The sequence below is a fragment of the Artibeus jamaicensis genome, unplaced genomic scaffold, assembly GCF_021234435.1.
Source record: "Artibeus jamaicensis isolate MK-2021 breed Jamaican fruit bat unplaced genomic scaffold, CSHL_Jam_final contig_465, whole genome shotgun sequence".
NCBI lineage: Eukaryota > Metazoa > Chordata > Mammalia > Chiroptera > Phyllostomidae > Artibeus > Artibeus jamaicensis.
The window spans coordinates 12,867,545-12,885,191 of NW_026521843.1; the positions used below are offsets into that span (position 1 = coordinate 12,867,545).

The 17,647-nt window shown below is 40.5% G+C and overlaps 1 protein-coding gene across 7 annotated transcripts in view; it reads left to right on the top strand.

The window, feature by feature from the left end:
- The window catches only part of NCOA1 (nuclear receptor coactivator 1), a 212,313-nt gene that overhangs the window by 141,367 nt on the left and 53,299 nt on the right, over positions 1–17,647 (top strand). For all 7 annotated transcript variants that reach the window (XM_037146740.2, XM_037146739.2, XM_037146742.2 and 4 more), the window contains 4 exons: positions 7,333–7,510; positions 9,387–9,566; positions 10,839–10,934; positions 12,534–12,674. In XM_037146740.2, coding sequence (XP_037002635.2) covers positions 7,333–7,510; positions 9,387–9,566; positions 10,839–10,934; positions 12,534–12,674 — 595 coding nt within the window. The remainder of the gene's footprint in view (positions 1–7,332; positions 7,511–9,386; positions 9,567–10,838; positions 10,935–12,533; positions 12,675–17,647) is intronic.

Sequence of the window (17,647 nt, forward strand, 5' to 3'; positions counted from 1 at the left end):
GTTACTTGGCCCATGGTAAGTACTCATCAGTACAGCCATTTTTTTTTAAGCTTTTCACTTTCCAATGGTCTTTGCTTCTAAATTCTGTTTCCTCCTTGTCAGAGAGAGCTCTGCGTTATCTGGCTCTGGTGCTTATTTCCCACTGCTCCCCAAGAAAAAGTCCATTTTTGTCATGTGTATCGGCCTCATTTCCTCACTTTGTACCATTCCCTACCTTGCTGTGTAGCCCTTGACACTGTCGACCCCTGCTCCCAATTCCTTAAACTCTTCCCATGGTGTCTTTGGTAGAACTGTCTCTTTCTCACATGTCTCTGTCTTTGCCTTCCTCCTACATTAGCATCCCCCAGGGTTCTGGCCTTGACTCTTCTTTTTGATTTTTTATGTTTTAATTCTCTGCACATTTCCTGAGCAGTTTTATCTACATATCTGTCTATGTCCATATGATATGTGTGTAGGTTTGTGTGTGTATAAAATATTAATTAGGATTCTCTGAATTTCAAGCAACAGACACCAATTCTGATTAAATTAAATAGTTATGAATCTTTTGGGGTGCTATTTGGATATCACAGAACCATACTTGGAAATAGGATGAAGACAAAGTGTCTTAAGGGGATTAGAAAGCAGAAACTATACTATTGGTCTCTTCGAAACACCCATTTGGGCAGTACTCTTCTGCCAGAATGAATTTACAGCCATGCAGTCTTTCTGTCGTTCTCTTCAAGGTTCACGGTTAGGGAGAAAGTCTCCCAGTGGCCTAATTAATAACCCCATGATATTTTATTTAATAGGGAAGAAGTAACTCCCCAAAGGAAACCAGACATTCTGTAGAAGGGGAAAGGATTGATAGTAGTTAAAAACAAATAAACAAAACAGCACATGATACTATATGTACCTTTAAATCACAGCGATCTTTCTTCAGAGCTTCCCTCTCTTTATATCCCTGCTGCCTTTTGAACATCTTTATCTGAATGTCCTCAGTCATTTCAAATATGACATTTCTTTTTTTAAGTATATTTCATTCATTATGCTATTACAGTTGTCCCATTTTTCCCCTTTATTGTCCTCCTCCCTGTACCCCACCTCCCACCAGCATTCCTCTACCTTAGTTCATGTCCATAGGTTGTACCTGTAAGTTCTTTAGCGTCTCCATTTCCCATACTATTCTTAACCTCCCCTTGTCTATTTTGTACCTACCATTTATGCTTCTTATTCCCTGTACCTTTTCCCCCATTCTCCCTCCACCTCCTCCCCACTGATAACCCTCCATGTGATCTCCATTTTTGTGCTTCTGTTCCTGTTGTAATTGTTTGCTTAGTGTGTTTTATTTCTTTAGGTTTAATTATTGATAGTTGTGAGTTTGTTATTTTACTATTCATATTTGTTATCTTTTAGATAAGTTCTTTTAACATTTCATATATTAAGGGGTTGGTGATGATGAACTCATTTAACTTTACCTTATCTGAGAGGCACTTTATCTGCCCTCGAATTCTAAATGTTAGCTTTGCTAGGTAGAGTAATCTTGGATATAGGTCCTTGCCTTTCATTACTTGGAATCCTTATTTCCAGCCCTTTCTTGCCTGCAAGGTTTCTTTTGAGAAATCAGCTGACAGTCTTATGGGAACTCCTTTGTAGGTAACTCTCTCTTTTTCTCTTGCTGCTTTTAAGATTCTCTCCTTATCTTTCATCTTGGCTAATGTAATTATGATGTGCCTTGGTGTACGCTTCCTTGGTCCAACTTGTTTGGGACTCTCTGAGCTTCCTGGACTTCCTGGAAGTCTATTTCCTTTGTCAGATTGGGGAAGTTCTCCTTCATTATGTTTTCAAATAAATTTTCTATTTCTTGCTGTTCCTCTTCTCCTTCTGGTACCCCTATCATTTAGATGTTGGAATGTTTAAAGTTGTACTGGAGGTTCCTAAGCCTCTCCTCATTTTTTTAAAATTATTTCTTCATTCTGTTCTGGTTGAATGTTTACTTCTTCCTTCTGCTCCAAATCATTGTTTTCAGAGACCTGATTTCCTTCCTGTCACTGTTAATTCTCTGTACATTTTCCTTATTTTATTTAGCATAACTTTCATTTTTTCATCTAGTTTGCAACTATATTCAACCAATTCTGTGAGCATCCTGATTACCAGTGTTTTGAACTGTGCATCTGATAGGTTAGCGATCTCTTCATCACTTAGTTGTATTTTTTTCTGAAGCTTTGATCTGTTCTTTCATTTGGGCCCTATTTCTTTGTCTCAGCAGCCCTATTGTCTCCAGGATGAGGCTGTGTTCTGACGCTATGTGGGGGGGAGGAGTCCAAGAAGGAACAATGCTGCTTGCTTGGCTCTTGGCTGGCTTTCAGTCACTTCCTCTGCTGTCCACAAGCAAGTTGGGCCCTGCTGGTGCTGATTCCTGGGTGGGTGGGTTTGTGTACATTCTAGAATTCTGTGGGTCTCTCCAATGGAATCTCCTGTGAGACTGGGAGTTTCTCCTGCCACTGCAACCCCCACAGATTTTTACAGCCAGAGGTTTTGGAGCTTTCTTTTCCCACACTGGAACCCTGGGTTTCGTGGTCGGTCTCACGACCCATTTGTTCCTCCCAGTTTATCCATACGCAAATGTGGGACCACCTGCCCAGCCAGCCACTGCCTCACCCACCACGTCTTCCAGCCCCTACCTTGCTGTGTGTCCTCTCTGCCCAGTTGCCCATCTCTGCCCCTCCTACTGGTCTGGATGAATGTTTCGTCTTTAACTTCTTGGTTGTCAGACTTCTATACAGTTTGATTTTTCTGGCAGTTCTGGTTGTTTTTTGTTTTTAAATTTGTTGTTGTCCTTCTTTTAGTTATGAGAGGAGGCAACGTGTACCTACCTACACCTCCATTTTGGCTGGAAGTCTCCCAGTACAACATTTCTAATATAATCCTTCCCATTACCTTTTCTTTAAAAAAAAAAGAAAAAGTCAAAAATTTAAAAACTAGTCCTCCCTCCCCCGCCCCCAATTTCCTTTCTCAGGAAAGGCACTTATCTACCTTTAGATGTAATGTAAAGTCATTAATGAAGAATTACCCCAAATGCTTGTTCCCACAGGTGCTGTAAGTGACCACGTGCTGTTCGTTCTGCCTCTGTCAAATTCTTGTCTGTCACTTCCACCGCCATTGCCTTAATTCAGGCTTTCACTGGAACCAGGGGATCACAATAGTATCACAACCAGTGTCCTTGCTGCCAGTCTCCATGCCACACCCACTGCTAGAAAGATCTTTGTAAAAGTAGATGTGTTACTCTCCTGCTTAAAAACAGTGCCTTTAAGCCCTGACTGGTATGGCTCAGTGGACTGAGTGCCAGCCTGCAAACCAAAGGGTCACTGGTTTGATTCCCAGTCAGGGCACATGCCTGGCTTGCAGGCCAGATCCCCCAGAAGGGGGTGCATGAGAGGCAACCACACATTGATGTTTCTCTCCCTCATTCTCTCTTTCTTCCCCTCTAAAAATAAATAAATGAAATCTTTAAATCACCTGAGTTGCTGCTCTGTGCCCTCCAAGCTTTGACTCAGGTGTTGTGTGGCCTCCTCTTAGGAAACGTCACCAATGAAAAGCTTCCCTTGACCCACTCTGGCTATTTTGCTCTAGTGCTGTGGTCCCCAACCTTTTTGTCACCAGGGACCAATTTTGTCCAAGACAATTAAGGACATAGGGGGAGGGGACAAGGTGGGGGAGCTCTGCTCACCTCCTGCTGTGTGGCCCAGTTCCTAGCAGTCCTAACAGGCCACAACCAGTGCCAGTCTGCCAGGGGTGGGGTTCGGGGGGATGGGGTTGGTCTGGGGACCCCCCACTCTAGTGTTTAACCTTGATGAATTTCTCTGTTGCACTGTATTATAATTGTATGTACTTGTCTTTTTCCTTTCAGAGACTAAAAAAGTATTGAGAATGACATGTCTTATTCTCAGAACTCTGTCAGGTAACTGACACTGAGGTGATGGTCAGAGAAGCTTCTATAGGCATTGAAAGCCAGGGCCCCGTGAGAAGTGTTGGCCCCATGGGAACCCTGCTCCGAGACCCAAAGTGGTCCCCCTCCAAGGGCGGAGTCCTGGCTGGGGAGCAGAGTGGCTCAGGCCGTTCCGTGGTGCTGACGGGCAGGCGGGCAGGTGGGCGCTGTCCTCCCCAGGGTCGGAGCGGCTGCCAGGACTTAGAGACACAGGAAGGTTGCTTCCTGGGAGACACTTGGAAGTTAGTGTAGGTACCACATATGAGGGAAACCCATAGAATAAGAACCGGTAGTAGCAGATTATATTAATCAGTCATAATTTAACAGTTGGTGGTTTGTATGTTCATAGAAATAGTCTCAAAGAATAGTCCCTGAAATGCTATCAATCTCTTGGGGCCGGGATTTTGGCAGATCTTCTACTATCTACTTCATTCACATATTTTAAAATTGTTTACAAGTATGTATTTCATTTATAATTAAAACAAAAATGGGCATTTTCAGCAACAGACAGCCTGTCTGCATCTCAGAGTAGGGTCAGGACAATTCTCTGACCGCGGTGGAGCCTTTGTTGGCCTGTTTCCAAGCCAGTCTTTTCTGGGGAAGCTCAAAGGAAATATGATGCCCCACACTTCACAGAGGAAATGACAAGTTCACGGAAGGGAGGCCAAGCAGAGACCTGGGTGAAGTTCTGTGCTCCCCGTAAGGCTAAACAGCTGCACATTCCAGAGGCCAGTCACTAGAATAACTTTCTAGCCTGGCAGTGAGGTGGGTTGCAGTCAATGGGAGCAGACCTTGGAGATGCCCCAGTAAGTCTGTGGGAACAGGAAACTGCAGGGACTCCAGGCCTGCAATGAAGGAAAAATGTAAAGTTCTTTGGATTTCATAAATGTCTGAAATATAATTGTACTGGGTAGGCCAGGCGAATCCCTGGGCCTTGTTGGTGCTGGGGTTCCTCATACCAGCCCTGAGCCCATCACAGGCAGTCTTCGAACTGGGGAGAGTTGATTCCAGGAGCAGGTTGGAGCCTCTCCTCACCCCTCTGCAGGCAACAGGTCACTTCCAGAGATCTCCAGAGACACACGTGGGAAGTGAAGGAAGCAAGGGAGAGACTGGCTGTGGCTTTGAGGGCAGAGAGGGTCTCCAGGGAGCCAGAGAGTGAGGATCGAGAAGGACGCCTTGAATACTAGATTTAAAAAGAGGAGAAGGTAATGCTGGAGAGGTGGGTGGTGGTGCTTGGAAGTGGTTCACCGCGAAGCAGCCTGGTTTTACTTGCCTGTCATCCAGGGCCAGTCCTGCTCTTTGTTCTGAGCTGTGATACTTTGTTATACTCGAGTTGTTCTTTATTAAACTCTTTCGAGAGACCAAAGATAAAAATTAAGTTGTATTTACACGGATTCAGTTAATAGCTCAGAACATGTTAAAGAACTTTTAGGTCTGTTTTTTAATTGATACATTTGTATTTCAGTTATCCCTATTTTCACATAAACTGCAAGGCAAATAAATATATATATCACCTGCTATGAAATCTTAGCTAACATGCTTAAAAAATAGTTTAACAAAGGATTTATTAGTGCTGAGGTTTTGGGAATCCCTCTTCCCTTTTAGGAGCTAAGTGAGACATAGTTACAGTAGTCAGGTGGAAGAAAAATAGTTTTATTTCTTGTTGTTCTTATTAAAGACAATATTAGCAATACTTTAATAAGAGCAGTGTGGTTGTATCTTGTTACTTTTTTAAAATTGTGGTTGAATACCTTGTGAATGTAGTGGTTTGAAGATGTAGTTCTAAGTAATTTATTTCAACACTTTGCTTAAATAATCAACTTAGTTGAAAAAGACACCTAACAAAAATGAGATAGTTGGACTGAAAAAATATATCATTGGATGAGCTTACTAAGTCACATTACTCATTTAAAAATCTTGTCCCCAGATTATGCAAAGGTTTTTACTGAAATTTCATCTCCTTGATCTAAAACTAATCAAAAGATGGATTTTCACATTAAAAAGAATGGGTTTAAAGCCCACCGAAACTCTGATTGGAAGATTTTTGAGCAGATAAAAAGTTCTGTTTCTAAATGTTGTTTTAAACAGGGAAGGTAAGTTTTACAAGTGATTTGCATCATTTCCAGCAACAAAATCATAACTATGGAAATATTTCAAAACATCTGTTTTTACATGCTGTCTCTATAAGCATAAATGTCTTTTTAAAAGGCAGTTTACTTCTTATATATTGTTAAATTTTCATCTTTACCCTGAAGGGACAAAAGTAAGTGTGTTATTATTTGGAAAATATCTGCTAGGTAGCATATCGTCATTACCACTTGTCATCATAGACAAGGTCGGCAAATTGGGACACTTGTCTCTTTTAAAAAGAAAAATGAATAGCCCACTGACATTGTTAGACTGCTTTTTAAAGTATTTTGCCACAGATAACAGCAAACCCCCTATATGATTTATCTCTTATTATACAGATTTGTAAATATTCTGCTTTTTAAAGGTGTTGTTTTTATTGCTCACAAACATTCTGTAGCAAGCAAAATGCAGTATATTGCAGTAAATGGACAGATTGTAAATAAGTAAGGTGCCACTGTCCACCTCCGTATTCTGTGTCTTCTTTGGCGATTCCGTGGTATGTGATATGTGACTGTCAGGACTGAATGGTGTACCAGGGTGTCCTTGAGTTTGCTAAGCTTGATTTATTCCTTATGTTTGGATTACAGTATAAACAAAGGTCCTTTCTCCAGTGCCCGGTGGATACTCTGCTCCCCTCGGGGTGCACACGTCTCCATTTGGGGACCCCTGGCTCTGTCTCTGCGCAGGGGGCCCCAGTCCCTGCCACCCTCTCTCCTCTGCCTAGAATGTTCTTTGGTCTTCCCCTCCTCAACTGTTCTTTTTGTACCTAAGGTAGGGGTCTGTAAGGAGCCTTTCTTTGTCCCCTCACCCCAAATTCGGTACCCTTCTTTGTGCCCATGGAATAGTCTGTACGTCTCTGATACTGCATTCGTCACAGGTATTTTATTACATGTATGTCTGTCTCCCATTCAACCACAAGTTCCTCAAGGGTAGAAAGCAGGTCTTAACCTACAGTTGAGAGATGTTTATGACTGAACGCATGGGCCAGTCACTTTACATCTGGTACCATGAAATTTCTCTCCAGAGGAGAAGGTTCACACATCCATTTATGCCTACTTGAAACACTAACATTCAGTCTGTTTAAAACTCTTGACTGGTCAAAGGAGAGCATGCAGTGTAAAATCTCTTCAGCCCCCCTCCCTCTTTCTAACTTGACATATACTTCTGATCTCTTTTTCAATACAGAGATGTACATGTGCGTTTATTTATTTATTTATTTATTTATTTTCATGTTGCAGGCTTTGGACGGATTTTTCTTTGTTGTGAACTGTGAAGGGAGAATTGTATTCGTGTCAGAGAACGTGACCAGCTACCTGGGTTACAATCAGGAGGAATTAATGAACACCAGTGTCTACAGCATACTGCATGTGGGGGATCATGCGGAGTTTGTGAAGAATCTGCTGCCCAAATCACTAGGTACAAAGAAATGTGGTTTCTAAAAGAATCTGAACTTTCTGTAGCTTCTCCTTACATAATATGTATGTAAAATATATACATTTATAATTCTTTGTATTATTCTGACGTGTGTGATAATACATTGAAGTACTCTAAAATGTAGTTTTAGCCCGAGATGGAGTACGAAGAGGGAGTGCCATCCAATGGCCCATAGAGAGCACTGCCTGTGTCCTCTGCCCTGAGACGACACCACAGTCACGTGGCAGCGGAGGGCAGAGCAATTAGTTGTCTTGCCATAAGATGCTTCTGCACGAAATTCCCTTTGTTTTCCATTTTTCATTATGTCCACGAGAGAGAGAAATGCATATCCTTTCAACCTCCCTTCTCAAAGAGAGAAAAGGGAAGTGGAAGGGAAGAAAGTAGGTCAGGGAAGGAGGGAGAGAGAGATGTGCTGTCATGTTATGTACTTTTGAAAACTGACATTTTGGGATGTAAGTGGTTTCAACTCAGGAGTTCCGGGCACGGTCGGGCAGGTGGTTTTCTGGGAGAGGAGCCCGCCTTGGAGGAGGGTGGGCCAGGTTTCCAGCCTGTCTGCCCCGTTCACTGGGCATGTGCCTACTTTTTAGCCAATATGTGCTCCAAAAGTGGGAGAAGGACCTTGGCTAGAAACTTCATATGACTAAACCAAACCTGCAAATAAAATGTTATCCATAGCTTCTTATTTTCTGCATTGTTTACTTGATGAAGTGGGAACCTTATATTTCTTCTTTGAAATGAGTAGTATGTGTTTATAGTAACTAGGAGCATGAAATAATTGTTTCTGTTAAAATCAATTAGTTGATATTTGAACTATCAAGGGGTCTTATATGTCTCGTTATAGAATTTCAGAGTGTAAATGCATTTAGAAATACTAGAGTGGATTTTTTTATTTTAAAGATGAGGCAAAGATTAAGTAATTAACCCAAACCTCACAACTAGCTCATAGGCGACCAGAGACTCCTTACTCCAGAATAGGGTTACTTCTGTGATGTCCTCTGACAGTTAGAGTGGAAAGCCCATAAAAAGGAAGGAGGGCCAGTGGAGACTGTCGGGTGAGAAACTGTTGGGAACAGTGAGAGAACAGCCCTAAAAACCCTTCGATTGCCACCGTGATTTGAGTACAGCGTTCCCCAGAACTGGGAAATGGGGACCTGCCGAGCAGAGGTTCTTCTTTGAAACGTACAGACATCTCCTCTGTAATTCTAAAATTCAGTTTTGTGCCGAATCAGGTGACACTTCTGTTTGAACAGTCGTTTTAATGTGATAACATACTGATTACACAGTGTTCCAGTTGCACATGAAGTGGGGGAAGTGGCCGTAGGAAACTAAGGCTGGTCTGTCAGTCCTAAACATGGTTTGAATCACAGATGCTTCTGAGAAACTTTGAATCCTCTCCCCAGAAAGGTGCAGGTGAGCCCGTCCTGCCGCATTAAAGCTCCTGCCGAACAACGGACCTACGGTTTTCAGCCATTTTTTTATTACCAGAGCATAACTGGAAATAAACGGAAAAGCTTATTAATTAACTGCTATAAAATTCTGAGTAAAAGAGCTAGTAAGCTATTAATTTTTAATTTTTGTCTTTAACTTTTATAAAGACTGTTAATGAATTAAGGTATTTGAAGGCCTTATCTTTGAGGGGGGAATCCTATTCAATCTCTTAGAAATTTTATAATTTATAAATTGGGAGACATTTAGATTTGCTAAGGAAGATAAGTACACTGTTGCCTCGGGATAATGTTCAGGTCTGCGTGTCTTTTAACCCGAACATCTAAGCATATGGCCAAAGGCCTGTCTTACATCTTCAGAGTTTGTACTTTTCACTTTATTCACAGTCACATAACCAATTTTTCTTCCACAGTAAATGGAGTTCCTTGGCCTCAAGAGGCAACACGACGAAATAGCCATACCTTTAACTGCAGGATGCTAATTCACCCTCCAGACGAGCCAGGCACCGAGAACCAAGAAGCTTGCCAGCGGTATGAAGTAATGCAGTGTTTCACCGTGTCACAGCCAAAATCAATTCAGGAGGATGGAGAAGGTAAAACAAAGGGTGATTTTAAGGTTTTTGATGGCTTTTTCCATGGCTTTCAGGAATAGGGAGGTAATTGATTATAAAAACTGCTCCTTCAGATAGCATTTTTGGTTACTGTATGGAATATCATAATGACTGTTATATATTTCTTGATACTTAAGAAAAAATTGCTAACATCTAGAATCGCCCCTTTAAAATGCACCCAAATTCTCAATTTTAAGCTGGCATTCACACTGAAATGTCAAATTCAAACCAACTTGCTGCCTAGAAATAAGAGGTGTCACTAGCTGCTGCCAGTTGGAAACGTACCAGGTGCAGCAGGCTGTTGAACAGCTCTGGCTTTTTTAAAGTTTCAAGTTTAGAGTGTAGGGAACATTGGAGAATGGAGTTAGCATTTTTATAAGGAGAAAGCTTAAGAACAGATGAAAACACAGCTGAAGCTCTAATATGAACATGGTATCAACATGGCATTCGTTACATATGTGACCATCGATGAGGTTTCCATGTGAACTTATACTGAGCTAAGTTAACATCACAAATTGGAAACTGGAGTAAGGACCAGGGAAGGTAGGAGACGAGAAGTCAGTCAGATGCAACGAAAATAAAAAAAGACTGTGTATGTAGCTGGTCTCACCAGGGCATGAGTGTCGTTATCACCTGTGGTCTTTTCACAAAATACATGTGCAAGGCTTTCTATGATTAAAGTTCTTACCTAGCTGTGTGATATTCTGTGAAGCACATTCAAAAACATTTGGAACTGAAACTTTGTAAAGATTACAGATACTGTTCAATACATAAAGGCCTCTGTCAAGGGCAAAGTATGCTTCCTCAGAGGGAGTTAAATGTTGTTTTTCTCATATAGTAGTTGTTACCTGCACAGTGGGTATCAGAATAATTTTTGTAGTCATTAAGTACGGTTGAGTATGGGAAATTGATTATAGAACTGCATTTAAAAATTCACTGTGTTGCTTAAATCTAGCCAAAACTACTTCTTCAAGTTGTTACCATCCAAGTACATGAGATGCAGTCTTCTCCAGTTTATGTAAGAATGTGCTACGGGAAGGGAAATTTATGCTAACCAGATCTCTTCCTGGAGCTACCTGTGTCTGCTTGCCAGCAGTTTTATTTCTAGCATTGTGCTCTTAGAGCGGAGTGACTCCAACATTGTGTCAGCTCCTGTAACATGGATTATTTCTATAAAAACCAATAATGTCAAGCAGTCGATGCGAACCATTTTCTGCCCCCTTGCCTTCAATCTCCCTTTCTTGTGTTGGGCAGACTTCCAGTCCTGTCTGATTTGCATTGCACGGCGGTTACCTCGGCCTCCAGCTATTACGGGTGTAGAATCCTTTATGACCAAGCAAGATACTACAGGTACCTACTGCGAAGTTCGGAATGTTCCATCGGAATTGATGATGTGGCTATGCTTTTAAACCTCATCACATCCCAAGTTTTGTGTCCTTCTGTCCTCAGCTCCTTGGCTTCTGTTCATTGGTCTTACACAGAAAACCTTTTAAATGGTAGTTTTGATATTGTGCATTTTACATACCATTTTCATGAGCAGGGTGCTGGAGAGAACATTATTTTATAACTATTCACATACATGTATTTGTTTTGATTATAAATTATTTTTCATAAACTTAGAATAAAGTTTTTAAAGAAATTTGGCAATGTAGGTTTAAATATATTAATAAATGGATACAATTATGGTGGTTTTAATATTATGCTTAAGTGTATCTGGCTGGGTTTTTTTTCTTATTCTTTAAATTTATTCAGCACATAGCTTTTGAATGCCTAGAAATTCTTGTCATTATGTGTGATTGCTCAGGGTGTACATGATTGAGCAGCAAGCAGTGATGTAACTACAAATCATGGTATGCTTTATGATGGAAAAAGTGTGAAATGGTAAGGTAAACTAATAGGCAGGGCCTATTTTTAAATTAGCTGGTTAATGAAGACCTGTCTTAGGAGCCAATATTGAACCCCTAGCCCGGAAGGATGAGGTGGTGCCAGTGATGACCAGTTGGGAGGGGGCACTGAGGAGGGGCACGTTGTGGAGTGAGCGCTGCTGACTGGGGAGTCTGGGCTGCAGAAGCCCAGGGAAGACAGCCAGGGGAGGGTCAGGGGCACCGAGAGGAGGGCACTGGAGCCGCAAAGTGGGTCAAGGCGAAAGCGCCTGCAAGTAAGGCTTCCTGGTGCAGGCCTGCTTCCCATCTGATCCCCAGCAAAAACAAATTTTTATTCTTTATAATTTGTAAAATGTTTTCATATATTAATCAGTCTTCACTCTAACACATCAGGTTTTTGTACTTTTTACATCAGAGTTATGTATGTATCACTCACCTCTCTAATTTGAATATAGAGACATAATTTATACTGAATTTTGTTCTTTGTGAATGTTTAGTTTTAATGTACTCTTTCATCTTTACCATTGTTTATGAGATCCTGTCACGGCGTTTACTAATTTTTCAGTCCCAGAAATCTAATATTACTATGTTGTATGCCTTATTATTGTGTTTTTAAAAGTAAGCTCCCAGCTGCTCCTGCTAAAGTGTAGGTGGGGATAAATGACCGATATAATGTATTCATCTTTGTCTCTCCTTCCCCAGAGAGTGACTCACTCTCCAGTACATATATAGAGAAGAGGGCACAGAGAGTGAGTTCCGGGAGTCTGACCAGTGCTGGGTCAGCATTTTCAGGTCTCCATGGTGGGACCCTAGCACTTGACTGGAACGGGATCTTAGAATGTGACATACTAGTACATACACACTCCAAGTCCAAACAGTTTCTTATTATCATGCCATGGACACACTTTGTTACCACAGGTAACAAAAAATTAATAGTGCTTTCTAATGCTTTTTTCTACTATGCATTTGGAGGCAGAATATGTCTGAGATGTACATGTTAGTTTTGAAATATGGATGATTTATATCAAGAAGTTATCATAAATGTAAAATTTCACTCTTTGCACAGGTAAAATCATCTCTATTGACACGAGTTCCCTGAGAGCTGCTGGCAGAACTGGCTGGGAAGATTTAGTGAGAAAATGCATCTATGCTTTTTTCCAACCTCAGGGCAGAGAGCCATCCTATGCCAGACAACTATTTCAAGAAGGTAAAGTTTTTTTCATCAATTATTTTCATTAATTTTGTTCTTTATTAATATTGAATAATTTATATGGAACTTATGGCTTGATAAGTATTTTCTCCAAATTACAGTTTTTCAATAATAATCAGTTTTAGGAAAGGAAGAAATGGGTAAGCAGAGTAATTCATGAGTGGATCCTGAGTTTCAGGATGCACATTATAAAGAACAGGTATCACATGGTGGTCACTCACTCATTCATTCATGTACTCATCCATTCGGCAGACATGTATCCACTTCCTCACATGCACAGAACACTGTGTGAGGTGCCAGGGGTAACTTCGATGACCAAGAAGCAGGGTTTTGGCTTCAAGGAGCTCAAACTATACTAGGAGATTATATGGCAGTTTTAAAGATCTGTGTGACATGGGCTGTAATAGAGGTGTGGGCAAAAGAAGGAAAAAGTTAATTCTGAATTGAAGAATCAGGGATGGTTTCAGAGAGGAAATGATATTTTTGGCTAGCTTTGGAAGATCATTCTCAGTAGACCAGGCATGTCAGAGGACTTCTAGATAATCCAGAGATCTATATCATAAATGTTTACTTCATGAATCTTGTCCTACTTGCATCCCCTTACTCAGGTTGAAGTTTCAAATTAAGAGTATGTCATGTGAAATAATAATTAATAATTGAATAGGTGCTGCATCACATTAAGTCTGTTGGAGTATAAAACAAATATATTTCCTGTCTTTTATCAACATAACAGTATTATAAGAAAGACAAGGAAAACTACCTTAGAATTAAGTCCAGAGAGTTCATAGAGATTCAGAGATAAGGGATTTTAATGCACTTTTAAAATATTGCCATGTAGTTATGGTAGTCTAATAGTCCTTTTGCAATATAATTTATTTTCTAATCTCTAAGTAAATAGTTTCTTTGGAAAGAGACTCTTTGCATAGCTATTCCTAAGAAACAGTTTTAAAGTAATTGTCATTATTCCATCAGCCTTCTTAATTCTAACATTTTCCCATAATATTAGGTTTCCTAAGTTTACAGATGATTTTTCATTCACTACATTTTGGGGCAACTGCTTCCTAATGATAGGGAGGAAACAGCTTGCTCCCCTCCCCCACCCCTGCCGGGAAGTCATCTCTGTGCCTCTCTCTGGTCACTTCCGAAACACCTTCCTGCAGACTCATAGTTCTCCAGTGGGCTTCCTACTGGAAGAGATAATATTGAAGTGAATAGGACCAAGAATCTGTATTTTAAAAATTTCCCAGGGAATACTAAGGTGCCGTCAGATTTGGGAACTATTACAATAAGCTACTAATGCCCTCCCTGGCTGCAGACCTGAGACTCCCTCTGCCAAGAGCGGCGCCTGACTTGCGTAGATTTGAGATTTGAGGCACTGTCTCTCCACTCACTGTCTAAAAGTGCTGAAGTATATGATACTCTCTGATTTTCGTCATAACTTTATAAGTTCAGCCTTCTAAGACTTCACTTAAAAGACTTAATTTTATTTGCTCATAATTTGTATACATTCCCACCGAGGCAAACCAGGGCTAGATTTACTGTCTCACTGTCCAGATGGTCAGGTCCCCAGAGCTGTGATTGAGCCACGGTTTAAAGTACGTGTTTCTAAACCATTCGAATTCTCTATAAAGTAAATAGATTAAAGTATAAGAAGTAACTAATCTATCATTAACTTACGAAGTGAAATAATTTAGAGTAAAATGTAAAGAAATGTAAGTATAATTCAACATCTCTTCCCCATCAGTCATTTCTTAATGTCCTTTATTCTCCGCCCCCTTTTTTTTTTTTAGAAAAACAATTCCTCAGTAGAAATAATTTGTATTTTACTCAGAATTAAGTTGTCCGGAGCTCACAGGACTCTGATTCTAGTGTTTTGGCCATTCTGGCAACTAAACCAAACATGACTTAAACACATCTTTTTCTGATATTTTATACTTAGCAGTATCCAGCCTGGTAAGAAAAATGTGCTCCACGAAACACTTATATGGGGATCATTCTTACATGGGAATGACTTGATGAATTAAAATTTCAGGTGAGGGACCAGTTACCTTAATGAGCCCCGAAGGTCATGGTTAAGTACAGGCACAACTCGGAGATATTGTAGGTTTAGATTCAGGCCACCGCGTTATCAAGAGGGTATCAGAATAAAACCAGTCATAATCTTTTTGCTGATGGACAGTCCTGCTTTCAATTTCTAACAAACACAACACCTGCGAAGCACAATAAATGAGATGTGCCTCTACCTAAGGTCTGAGGACCCTGGTCTGTCAAGAACGGAGAGAGGTGTAGATTGGCATTTGCAGTTTCTTTGCCGCCTCTTCACTTAGGGACAGTTGGAAAAGAGTGAATCAGATAATGTCACTGTATCCTTGATTTTATATCAAACTTTTTAAAGGCTTAAAAGTTTGTAAAACTCTACAGTGATTAATATTTAGGCAAGGAAAATTTGTATCTCCATCTGTCTTCTTTTTTCCTGCCCGATAATGTACTCTTGGAAGGCAGTGTCTGGTATAAAATCCTAATGTGCATTAAAAATTTAAGTTGGTTTTTCTTAGTTTTTTAGCTGCTTTTGACAGAGAAACTCATCGACTGCTTTTTACATTTTATTTTCCAGAGACATATTTGAAAATGCATTTCAGCCAATGCATGTGAGGGAGCATTCAGCATAAGCTGTATTATAGCAACGGCTCTCCACTGAGACTGGGGGGAAACGAGTAACAGGAGCACTTGAGGAGCATTTTAAACTAGGAGAAGTTCCATGCAAGTGTACACGATTTGGAAAGGTTCCGAGGTTCTGGTCAGTTCAGCACCATCCCTTTAGAGAAAGGTCTAGGTTAAAATGCGTCCCAAAGTTCATCTTGGGTAGTTGTTAAACCGGATCTCTGGGCTCCACCCACACTGCTGAATCAGAGTCTATAGTCTAAGACGTTTTCTTGCAGGGAAGTTTGGAAAATATAAACCAGGGTCCATAAGATGTTAATGGCTAAAACTAGAAGTGATATTTCCTGCTGAATTAAGTTTGGGAAATGTTTTATTCTCCCACTTTTAAGGATTTATAAGACACACTTAAGGCATTTAAATTTCTGGGAACTTATACAATAAAAGGTACTTGTTTGCGTTTGTTACCCAGACTTGTATTTCCTCAGAATACTTCTTTCTGTGGCACATCTGTCAGCACTTAGAGAGCAGCAGTCATGGAAAACGCTGGGCTGGATGGCTGGAGAGGTTCCACGGAGGTTCTCTTTACCTGTTGTCAATGACGTAATGGGTCATTTGTCTTTGAAAGAGTCCTTGATACATTGTTACATTGAAAAATAGGCTAAGAAAGCACAGAGTATCCATGTAGCACGATTTCACTCTTGTGTATCTATTTATCCTCTTCCAGAAGGTTCACAAAATGTTAACAGTGCTTACCTCTGAGTGATGGGATTACAAAGGACTTTATTCTTGTTTATTTCTCTATTAACTTTATAATCGCAAAGTAAAATTAGTTTCACTAAAAATAACACAGGACAGTTGGAAGCAGTTTATAGTATCCAGCAGTTTGGAAGCATTGCTATAAAACAGAAATGCCCATATAAATGATTAACCAGAATGTTCTTTGAGACTTGTGTAATGCGGTTAATTCCATGGTTCATATAACTGTCTTAACTTAAAATCTTTTTATGTCAACCTTTGTTTAAAATACTTTAAATATAAGTTTATTTCTCTTTTCTAGAAATTATGATACACTGAATACAGTGTACTCAGTCATGATTAAAAAGCTTAACACCATCTAGGAGTAATTCTTTTCCTTTATCTTAATAACAGTTTTTTAAATGGCATTCTTTCTGCATATATGTAGGAAAATACCAAAAAGAAAAAGAGACCTCCACCAGCACTGACCCGCAGTACCCTGCCGCTCATTGTTAACCTGCTCATTCAGTGAACACCACTCAGCACCAGACTGGGTGGAGGAAAAGCCCCAAGCAGCTCCAGTTCTCCAGCTGCTATGACCAGAGAAGGCAGCTCCCTTTGCCTCGCAGCTCTGTGGAGGCCCACTCGGGGGGGGGGGGGGGGGAGGCAAGAAACACAGCAAAAGCAGCTGCCATTTTAAAGGTTCTTTGAAGAGTTTCCAGGGTGGCAGTAATACTACATTAATAATATCCCTCCCCATTAAGTGTTCTAAAATCGTTAGAAATGCAGGCAGGAGTCAGGGATCAGAAGCCTAGTTATATGCCTGCCAAAAGTAGATCAGAAAACAAGGGCAGGACCTGTGATCAAAATAAGGTTCCACGTAGTTTTATTCAGGCTAAACCTCGAAACCCACTTGTGGGGAAAATTTGGTTTGCAGAGCAAATGTTTATCCAACCAGCTCTGTAAAGAAGTGTGGCTGCCTTCCTCATAGCTTAATTCAAAAACTTAGCAATTGTTTTATCCGGTTGACGCTCTGGGGGTGCGTGGTTTCTGGGGACCAGCTGCATGTGCGTGTGGTTCAGCACATGTGTGCTGTGGAACCTGCCTCTTCGTCGTGTGTTTTCTTCGGTGTTTATTCAGGAAACACTCATTTAGTGTCTCTTACGTTCTGTTCTAGGCTCCATGCTAGATACTATCTCACACATTATTTGCTTCATTTTAGTGGTGATGGGCGAAGGTTAATGTGCATTGTAAAGTCCTAAACTTGAAAAGGACAAAGTCCAGCTCTAGATCTGACTCTTAGGTCCTTCACTTTCCATGGGCCCGAGCTGCCTCTCTGCTGACCTCTCCATCCGAATGGTTGAGTACCGGAGAAATTTTTAGTTAACTGGATCATGTTAATTAGGTTCTAATGAAAGTTTTACTACATTTAATATTGACATTTTTTATTTCAAAGTGTGGCTGTGTGAATTATGATGTGCTCTTTTTCCACACATTGTCATCCAAAATAATAATCTAACTTCAGACCTCAAAATGTAATCATTCCCTTGTATTAATAAGGGGTTCTCCAATTT